The sequence below is a fragment of the Neurospora tetrasperma genome, assembly GCF_000213175.1.
Source record: "Neurospora tetrasperma FGSC 2508 unplaced genomic scaffold NEUTE1scaffold_5, whole genome shotgun sequence".
In the NCBI taxonomy this organism is placed as follows: Eukaryota; Fungi; Ascomycota; class Sordariomycetes; order Sordariales; family Sordariaceae; genus Neurospora; species Neurospora tetrasperma.
The window spans coordinates 1,099,809-1,111,540 of NW_009799103.1; the positions used below are offsets into that span (position 1 = coordinate 1,099,809).

Sequence of the window (11,732 nt, forward strand, 5' to 3'; positions counted from 1 at the left end):
TGAAAAGCCAAAATTAAAGCGTTGGCTTTTCATGTACCGGACTAACAAAGAAATCCGGATTGTGAAGCTGGAATGCAGATACCCGCTCGTGGTGGTCGCAACTCAATATGAAACGATCACAGATTGTGTGGGACGTCAAGACATGATGAGCAGCGCCTTGGTAACAGCAGTACGGAGCTCAATATATTTGTATGTTGATGCGAGCATGAATTTGCTGTTCAAGTATGCTACACTCTCTACCCTTGATCATCTACCGTGCTTCCACCTCCCATCTATCCTCATCTCTCCTAGTTACTGATACATCCAGATGTGGTTGTACTACAGTGTCTGACTCACTCCCTTACATGCAGGCGCCACCATCAACACCGAGAACCTTACCATTGATCCACTCGCCATCCTGGGAAGCTAGGAAGCAGGCAACACGAGCAATGTCAATGGGGAGACCCACGCGGTGAAGAGGCGACCACCCAGCGGCATACTCGTCTACACCCTCGTTGTCGAGCTTGTCGCCGCCAGGAATGTACTCCCTACATACAGCGTGGTACATGTCCGTCTTGATACCGCCAGGAGCGACGGCGTTGACGGTAATCTTCTTGTCTCCAAAGTCTTTTCAGTGTCTTGTGGTTAGCATTTATCCCCAAGAAGAATCCATGACAGCCACCTACCGATAGCCATGCAGCGGACAAAGGTCTCAATGGCCCCCTTGCTAGCAGAGTAAACAGTGTGCTTGGGCACGGCCTTGGCCTGGCCGGTGATGGATCCCATGAGGATCAAGCGGCCGCCAACCTCAAGGTTCTTGTAGGCCTCGCGCGCAACAAAGAACTGGCCACGGGTGTTGATGTTGAAGACGCGGTCGTACTCCTCCGGGGTGACATCCTTGATGTGACCGAACGAGACAACACCCGAATTGGAGCACACAATGTCGAGCTTGCCGAACCTCTGCTTGGCCTCGCGGAAGAGCCTCTCAATCTGGCTGACATCGCTGACGTTGGCCTTGATGGCGACCGCGTCGGAGCCGCTCTTCTTGATGGCCTGCACAACCTCGTTGGCCGAGATGTCGCTGTTGGCGTAGTTGACTACCACCTTGGCTCCACGACGTCCAAGCTCGAGCGCCATTTCCCTCCCGATACCACGGCCTGGAATCCTCAAGGGATGATTTTGTCAGTCTCTGTGGCCCTATACGGTGATGGTGGTGCATGACAGGCATGTTGTGTGGTGCGACTGCACAGCCCTGACTGAACCAATGACGACTCGTTGCGCAGCACACCCTGCAGTGGGAGTTGTTTTCGATGTCTGAGGGGTAGAATGTCTTTGTGTTCCGAACTGGAAGGGATTGAGATGTGGTGATTAAATGGATTGGGGGAAAAGGGCGTCGCCGGAGCTGAACATGGGGAAATCGGACTTGGGGTTGGGGTAAAGCTGCCGTCCCGTCCGGGTACGCGAGCTCCCTTCCACCCACCTCTTGTCGCTCACTCTTTGCCCCTTGCAGCATTGCTTGGCACGACTTTACAACACAACGATGACAATAACAAAAAGGAACACGTACCGGCACCGGTTACAAGCGCTACCTTGCCACCAAGCTGGGCAGACTGGATACCGAGGGGACCGGGGATCTGGTCATACTTGCTGGTACCGGACGGGGCTGTTACACCGGGCATGTTGGCGGCTGGATTTGGAGTGGCTTGGATACTGGAAGTAGTCGTGCTTGAGCTGTTAGAGGCGACTCGTACTTTCTTCTCTGTGGTGCTGGCTTTGTTAGACGAGAAGTGGGACAGGAGACGGGCGAGAAAAGCAGGGAGGGCCATTGAAGCAGCAAACTGGGTGGGACAGGTTGCCTACTGACAGTCGGTTGATGTCGTCTTTGGGTGGAATGGGGAGATTGACTGGCAGAAGATTCCTTGAGTACGGTTCCCGGGGCACAGGACATTCTTATATGCCTCATCTGTCGGTTATCCCTAGTCAATAATGTAGGACCAAGTACCTGCCGACTTGTATGTGTCCCAGGCCAAGTCTCAGGGCAAAGGGAAGTGGTGATCAGATTCGATAGGATGACCTTGGCGGTTCCCGGACTGCGTTGGAGGAATGCCGGATGGTGCAGTCACTACGCGCGAAGAAGGAGCGCAAAACACCGCATTGGTGCGTCAGGCGAGACCGACCATTTTGTACTTTTTGTCTATTGAAACACAGACGCATCGTGAGATGGTAAAGTCTCGGTTGCCCTTGGTATTGGTCGAGAGCCAGGGAAGAGTTGCCGAACTTGGGGGAGACATCGATGGGCAAGTATTTCACTTTTCTGGCTGCAGCATGTAGATGCCCAGCGTTTGTTCCATTCCTTCCACGGCAAGTTCATTGCCCTTGTTGTGTTAGTGTTAGTGCGAAGCGGGTAGTCACAACTACATCACTAACATCCCGCAGCCCTGGAACAGCGTCTAAAGGATCCTTCATTCCAGGGGCTCTTGCCCTGAATTCCCACGCCGGCGCTTCCTACTACCTACAGGTAAAATACCTCGGCGACTTTCACGAGATCGTCACATCCAACACCAGGGCACACCGCCGTCGACGTGCTTCATGTCAACCAAGTTCGGATGCACTTCCAGAGCACTGGTAACTGCGGTATTTTTGGCAGGAGACCCTGTAATAGCTGCTCGGTATCAGCTCTTGCATGAGGCAAGCACTCCGACACCTGCAATGGAATACAGGCCCAGAAGCCACTCACTGTACTTGTAGGTACTTCAGGCACGCCTGCCACAAATACATAGTGCAGGTGCATTGCACAGGCAACCTCACTCAGGTCACCTATGTTTACACTGCCGCACGTCCCTGATTTTCCATGATCCATGGCACCTGCACGCTGCACTTAGTTCGCATCATCAGAAGGGAGTCAAACCACGGCTGATTGAGTGACCCTCGTTCGGTACGAGCATCGATTGCAATCATGGCATCCACTGAAACCACTTTCACAAGCCCGGAAATGGCGACCTACTACCAATCCGCCACAGCCAGCTCGTCCCCAGTTCCCCGCACCGCCTGGTAGGTTGCTTGCGGGAACCGAAGCCCACACCGGACATCCGAGCCGGAGTCCAGCACCTGCCCGGCTGTCCGTCACGGCGTCACCCACAAATACCAAGGACAAGCTGGGTAGAGGTTGAAAGTATAAGAAAAGTTAAGAGAAATATCAAGAGAAACAACTGGATTGCAAAAAGAAGTAAAAAAAGTAAAAGCAGAACAAAAAGAACACATACAACACCAGGGATTCGCTGGTCGTCACCGACCCAACTACTAGTCTAGCCCTTACTAAGTTTGTGTATAGGAGTGGGAAGGATAGGAAACAGGTCTTTTAATTACGTAGTAGGGTCAAAAAATTGAATTACCACCTCCTATATCTATATCGTTCGGACGGAGGCATTACAATAACTGGGGAAGCGGCGCTAAGAAGATAAATATAATTGGGCAGATTACGAGAAAAGTTAACGAATTAATTAGCTAAGAGAATTATATACTAGGGCTACGGAATAAGGTAATAGTAGTATTAAAAGTAACAAGGTATAATATTAACTATTATAAAGTAAAGCGAAGGGTAAAGGGTAGATTAAATATATATAATTATACGAAGAAAGGAGAAGAGAGGTATACGTAAGTTTAATAATAATAAGTAAGGTACGAAGGCTATACTTAGAGCTAGGACCGGCGTACGTATATATATATATAATATATTAGGTATAATTATAAGTAATTTTATAATATTAATTATATATTAATAATATATTAATATAATTTTTAATTGTAATTATAATAAACTCTCTCCTAGTAGCCGAACTTTAATTATTATAGATTTTATAATAGTAATAATAGAATTAGTATTAGTATTATATATAATAAATAAATTAGGGTTCTACGAAGGAGAGAAATTTAATTCGTATAGCGAAGAAGATTTGCTTGGGTTTATTATATAATATTTATATATTACTTACGCCCCTTAAAGTATTACCCTATACTATTAGTACTAATTATATAGATGAGTAATTAAATATTTATATTATTAGAATATTTGGGTAGAAAATTAATTCTATAAATTAGTAACGGAAAGTTATAATATTCGTTTAACCTAAGTAATTAATTTAACGCCTTCAACCTTCCGGGTTTATAAATATTTAATTTTAAAAAAGAAATAGTATTTAGGTAATTAGCGTATAGTTAGAAGGAAGCTACTAATTATTTCGCGCTTAATAAAGTAATAATATAAAGCCTATATTCCCTTATAACTTCGAGAAAATAGTATTTTAATTTTTTTTATTTATTTTGACCTAGATAGTAGGAGAGAGGAATTTTTAATACTTTTATAAATTCGATTTATTAATTATTAATTATAATATTTTTACTATTATTAAAATATTCCTTCCTTAAAGTTACAATACTTCGATAATTACGCTTATAGTTTTAGATATGTATTAAATAATATAGAAATATAGAGGCTAAGGAAGGTTTTAAGGATTAAGAGTAATTTTACCTTATATTTTTATTTAAATTACTAATGTTTATATAGTATATTTCTACTACTACCTTTACGTCCTCCTTTCCCTTCCTAGCTTCCCTTCCCCTTCCGGCCGCTCTAGTTATTAATTTTACTGACGTATAAACGTCCGCTTTATAATTCCTATTTACTTTAACTATTAATTCTATTAATATAAAGACGTTTATCCTACGGCCCCTAACTACTTTAATTATTAATTCTATTAATAAAGAGACGTCCCCTTTATAATTTTTAGCTGCTCTAATTATTAGTTCTATCGATATAGACATATCCGCTAATATAGATAATACTACTATTAATTTATTTATATAATTCTAGGAATATATTTATAATAAATTTAAATAAGAAGAGGTTAAATTAGTAAACGTATACAAGAAGATATTGTCCTAATAGCTATAGGATAGCCCCGGCTCAATAGTATTTAAGTTTTAATCGAATATTATTATTTAAAATATTTTAAATAGACATTATTAAATAACTTAATTTATTAATACTAGATTAACTAAGATTGAGAGGGAGGTTAAAGTAAAAGAGAGCTTTAATATAATTATAAATATCGTTTCATTTATAAAGAACGTTATAAATATAGTAATTTAGGTTATACTTTAACCTGCGCTTACTTAGACCGGTATTTATATTACTTTAGAGGTATATTTATTTAGAGTATAATACTTTATATATTAATTTCTATAGATATTTATTAATTTTATAAAAGTAATTGAAATTAATTATAAAAGGATTAATTATATTATTAAAAGAATAGATTAATATTGGAATTTATTAATTAGCCTTCTTAGGGATTTTATTAATAATATTAGTAAATTCGATAGAATAAGAAGCGAATTAGAGAATTAAATTATTAACTTTTATAAAGTGCTCCTCTTTTATTAAATTAAAAATATTTGTACTTATTATTGTAATTGCGGCTTAGTTTTTCTATAGGATATAATTACGCTTAATAATTAGAAAGTTGATTTGGGGGCTATTTAAAACGCTGAAAACTATTTCCAAAATAATACTTAAATATATACTAATTAGTAAGTAACGTTTCGCTTCGAGTAATTCGTTAGTTATATAATATTAGAGAAGGACTAGTAATATTTAAAGTACTTACGTTTTACTAATCCTTATAATAATAAAGTTTGTATCGAACGGATTAAAGGTAGCCTTTTATAGGATTTATATCGTTGGGTCTTTAATAATATTAACTTTTAATAATAATATAATAATTTATAGTATTAATTATTCTAAATTAAGGGCGACCCCGGTAAAGCGAAGACTATATTACTATATAGTATTATTAATAAATTAGATTAAAGTAATATTATTAAAGCGTACTATTATAATATAATTTACTTCTTTTACTAAACTACTAACTTTTATATTAATAATATAATTATTATATTATATAGTTTAATTTATTTATTTAGTAATTAATAGTTATTTATCCTCTTATACGTATAAAGTAAATATAATTATATAAATAAAGGCTTCTTTAAAAATATAAATACGTAGGACGCCCTATTGAAAATCTTTATTAATATTCTACAAAACCTAAGCCTCCGAATAATTTATTTAATTTTTAATATATTTAATAAATATATTCTAATAGACCTACTATAGTTTTTCAATTTAATTACTTAATAATTATTATTTAAATTTCGAATTAAATAGATTGTTTTAAATTGTAATTAGCTATAAGTTAAAGAATAGTTAGAGGAAGCTATAAATAAAGTAAAGGTTTCCTTAGAATTAAATACGGAATCCGTTATAGTGGTTATTAATATATTTATTCTATATAAGGTAAATAATTTAGTAGGGGGGAAAAAATATAATTTAAGGATAAAAAAGACCGTTTAGGACTATTTATATTTTAATATATAAAATATATTCTTTTAGGTAATATTAATTTATTAAGCGTTTAAAAAGGTTTAGGAAGGGTTTACTCTAAAAAAGCTACGTATATTTCTATTTGGGCTAAATATTCTATATATACGGATAAAAGAAGATATAAATTAATTTAATAAATCCGATCTTTATAGGTACCTTTTTACTATTATTATAATTGTTCGCCGATTAATTAACTTTAAAGAATTAATTACTCTTACTAATAAATTTAATAATACTTATAATAATTTTAAATTATTAAAAATAATTATAGGGCTTTATAGTTTATTTCTAATACTATAAGAACGGACTATTTATTTTATTTATTAATTAGCTAAGGACTTTTTATTTAATAAAGCCTTTAATAAAATTAGTAATTAAGCTTCTTAGGAGGCATTTAAATGGATTTTTCCTTTTAGGAAAGAAGATATAAATTATATTATCTTTTTAAAATTATTTAAAATTATGTTTATAATATTATAATATAATATATACGGTTTAAACGTATTAGGATTTCCGAATAATAAGGTTTAAGTACCGAATTTAGACCCGCTAGTAACGGTACGGTATTTATACGTTTATTAAATTAATTATTTATATAATTTAGTTTTTAGTACGAATATAAATTAGAATAATCTTTTATAGGATAATAGGGTTATTTATATATTCTTTAAAACGAAGTACTTTTATTAGTTGGAAGCTCTAAATCTATTCTAAACTATATTTATAGGCGTTATTATAATTCGAAAGTTCGAGGGCTTATTAATAAATATAAATTTAATTCCGTACTAGGAATTTTATTTAATTAAAGATATAGGGAGGTAATAATTAATAGTAATTAATAAAATTTATTTAGAATACTTACTAATTTATTCTATTTTATTAATAAATAATAGAATAAGTTCTATTTTAAATATATATTTTAATACTTATATTTACTTTAAATAGTAGTTTAATAAAGAGGAATTTTAATATAGAAGAACTTAAATAAATTCGAATTAAGTTAGCTATAGAATTAAATTAGAATATAATCCTAAAAGGTTATAGCTAGGATATTTATTTAGTAGTATTTTTGTTGGATAGTTAGCAATTTACATCCAGTTCGGATAATAAAATAATTAAAATTTAGGATCCAGTATTAAGGAATTACCTTTAAACCCTCGAAGGTTATAATAACTCTATTCGTTTAATAGTATTCTTATTTAATAATTAGTAATTTACATCCGGTTCGGGGGACTATATAATTAAAATTTGGAATTTAGCATTAAAAAACTACCTTTAAACTTTAGAAGGTTATAGCAATTAGGTTTGTTTAATAGTATTTTTACTTAATAACTAGCGGTTTATATCTAATTCGTAGAATAAAACAATTAAAATTTAGAATCCGGCGTTAGGGAGCTACCTTTAAATTCTAGAAGGCTATAATTATTATATTAATTTAATAGTATTTTCGCCTAATAATTAGCGGTTTATATCCGGTTCGGATAATTATATAATTAAAATTTAGAATCCGGCGTTAGGAAGTTTGTCTTTTTAAAACCTTAGAAGGTTATAGCAATTAAATTTATTTAATAGTATTCTCGCGTAATAACTAGCGGCTTACGTCCGGTTTATAGGATTATATAATTAAAATTTAGAATCTAACATTAGGGAATTATTTTTAAACTTTAAAAGGCTATAGCGATTAAATTTATTCAATAGTATTCTCGCTTAATAGCTAGCAATTTACATCCGGTTTATAGGATTAAATAATTAAAATTTAGGATCTAACGTTAGAAAGCTACCTTTAAATTCTAAAAAACTATAGCGATTAGGTTTATTTAATAGTATTCTCGCTTAATAATTAGCAATTTACGTCCGGTTCGGGGGATTATATAATTAAAATTTAGAATCCAACATTAAAACTCTACTTTTAAATTTTGGAAGGCTATAATTAGGACGTTCGTTCAATAGTATTTTCGTTTAATAGCTAGCAGTTTATATCCAGTTTATAGGATAAAATAATTAAAATTTAAAATTTAATATTGGAGAACTACCTCTAAACCTTAGAAGGCTATAATTATTATATTAATTTAATAGTATTTTTACTTAATAGCTAGCGGTTTATATTCGGTTTAAGGGACTATATAATTAAAATTTAGAATCCGGCGTTAGGGAGCTACTTTTAGACCTTCGAAGGTTATAGTAGCTCCGTTCGTTTAATAGTATTCTTACTTAATAATTAATAGTTTGCGTATAGTTCGGATAATAGGACGATTAAAATTTAGGATCCGGCGTTAGGGAACTGCCTCTAAACGATTAATATTAGTATTATAATGACTAATATTTCGTTTAACCTTACTAATTATTACTTATATATTAACGTTAAATATATTGAAATAAATATAAAAATTATTGAAAGTTAAATTATATTAAATAATTTAGAGAATTATAGTTATAGTTTAGAGTAAAATAGTTTCTAAATTATTTATAACGGTTAGAATGTACTTTAGTTACTATTAAATTACTAATTATTTAATTATAACCTCTAAGGACGGATAATATTTATTAGTACTATATTAGGATTAATTTAATTTATTAATTTTTTATAAAATATATAATATATTTTATATTGTTCTTAATTCCTTTTTCTATATTTTATTTTCCTAGCGTACTATCCGAAGGGTTTAGGAGGATAGGTAAATTTATAAGAATTTTATAAATTCTAGTACCTTCTACTATTATTAAAATAATATATTTTATTACAAAAATATAAAATTATTCTATCCCTTAACTCTCCTTATATAAATACTTATATAGTCTAAATACTACGGGATTAACCCGTAACTACCTAGTTATAATTAAAGTTAATATAATAGTAAAAGCCTTAATTCTCTTCGATTAGATAAATAGTTTCTTTTTTAATAGTATTTGGGAGAACTAATATATTTATAGTAGTATTACTATAATTATATAGTATTATAGTAGTAGTAAATTACTATATTAATTAAGTTATATTCTTATAAAAGGATATAAATAATTAAAATTAATAGTTTAGTCATTTAAATAGTTTTATATAATTATAATAAATAACTAAATTATTATATATAATCCTTCTTAATTAAAATATAAGAATTTGCAATTTAATATACAATTTATATTACCGATTGGGTATTAAAAGGTACTCTAAAATTAATTTTATATAAATAGTAATTCAATTCGTATAGGTAATAAAATACTCTCTTTCTATCTAAATTAACTTTATTTATTAATGGGAAGAAGTTTAGGCTTATAAATGGTCGTTACTACTACTATAATATCTCCAATTCAAAATTCCGCTTACGGTTTTAAATTTAATTATAATAACCTAGAATAGAATAGCGAATTTTATAACTTTATACCCCCGCTACTAAGGATAAAGGTTAATATATCTTCCCTATAATAGTATTAATCCAGCCTTACTAAAACGGGTACTAAATTTATTAAAGGCGTTTGTTTAAGTAAATAAATAAGGGAAGATAGAGAGAGGAAGAATAAATTAGAGGAAGAGTAAATTAGAGGAAGAGGAAGGAAGAGGAAGGAAGAGGGAGGAAGAAAATAGGGGGTTGTAAATAGAGGTATAAAAATAAACGGAAAGGAATAGAAAAGAGGCTTTTAGGGTATAATAAACCCTGGTTGTTATAAGTAATTATAAATAAAGATTAGTTTAAGGTTAATTAATATTCTAAATTAAGAGCCTTCCCTAAGTTGGTTATAATTAATTGCTGGGTAAATCGCCGGAAAAGGTATCTTCCGAATAAAAAAAAAAGGAGAGAGAAATTTAAATTATTCAAATAAAGTAGTAAAATACTTATTGTTAGATTTATATCCTAAATTGTATTAACGCTAATATAATTTATTTTTTATATTTCTCCCAATAATTAATTCTTTAAGGCCCTTATAGGAACGGATATTATACTACTTTATATATATTCGTTCTTCTCTTCCGACTTTTAGACCTAAATTTAATCCTAATTATATACTTATAATTAATAGATTCTTTTCCTTTATTCTATAGGTCCCGCTATATATTAGCAGTTCGCTTATTAAACAGTTCGATTAAAAGTATTAAACTATATTTATACTATAAGCAATATATAATTTTTATTAATAATAGGCTTTAAATTACCCTCGGATTAATAATTATAGTAAATAATTTTTATATACTAGATTTACTAATATAATATATTTTACATCCTACAGGAAGTGGAAATAAATATTAAAAATAATAATAATAATAATAATAATAATAATAAAAAATTAATAGATTCTTTAATATTTTAGAAACGAAGTTATATATACAATATTTAAAAGATTTAAATTTAGTACTAATTTGAATAAATTATATTAACCCTATTTATTTGTTTTATCTATAATTTAAAATAGATTTTCTAATTCAATACTATACTAGGCTCTCCTTAACGGATATAAATATAGATAAAAAGTCTTCTATTCTTACAATTGCCCTTTCTATTATTACAATTATATTCAAAGTACTAATATTAATTATATTCTAAGGATTATTTTTTATAATAGAAGTTAATATTATAAAGAACCCGGCAATATTAAAAGAGACCTTAATACGTAGACTCTTTCCCCTAATTAAAAAATTGATAGAGGTCTAACTCCAATAAGGTATATAGGAATAGTACTAAACGAATTTAATTTAAAACCAAAATTTTTTTAATAATATTAATTAGAAACTAATCGCTTTTATATTGTCCGCCGGGTACGAGAGGAAAATCTACTTCCTAGGGTATAAGAGTTTCACCTTCTAAAATCCTAATAGTAAAACTATTTAGGCAATTAAAGGCAATAGGGAGATAATTATCCCTATAAATATAATAATTTACTTAATTCGGGGGAAGTAGAAATATATTACTATAATACTATTATTATCGATATTAATTTAAATATTATTCGCGTTTAGGGTTATAAAGAATCGCTCTACAATTTAGAACCTTTGTAGGAATTCGAAATAGAGATATAGGGTATTATAATATAATTAATAGGTTATATATATTTTTATTATAATATAATCCGCCTCCGCCGGATTTATATTCGTTAGATATAATAAATAGTAAGGAAATTGAAAGAGAAATATAATTAGTATTAAATAATAAACGTAGTTTTAATAAAATAGGAATATATATTCCCTAATAAATAATTAAAAGTTTATAATAATTATATTTATTTAATATTAATTTACTTTAAATTATAAATAAGGTAATAAATAGGGTATTTAAACGTTTTATTATATTTTCTAAAAGGAGTTAAAAGATTAAATAGTAAGAAT

General features: G+C 31.2%; 1 protein-coding gene across 1 annotated transcript; it reads right to left on the reverse strand.

Annotated features, from left to right (window-relative positions):
- Positions 1-340: 340 nt before the first annotated feature.
- On the reverse strand, positions 341-1,805 carry NEUTE1DRAFT_102704 (tetrahydroxynaphthalene reductase, variant; the record flags this gene model as incomplete). Its single annotated transcript, XM_009854817.1, has 3 exons — positions 341-606; positions 666-1,136; positions 1,547-1,805. The coding sequence occupies 3 exons, from the start codon at positions 1,803-1,805 to the stop codon at positions 341-343; spliced, it is 996 nt and encodes a 331-aa protein (XP_009853119.1).
- Between the last annotated feature and the right edge of the window lie 9,927 nt (positions 1,806-11,732).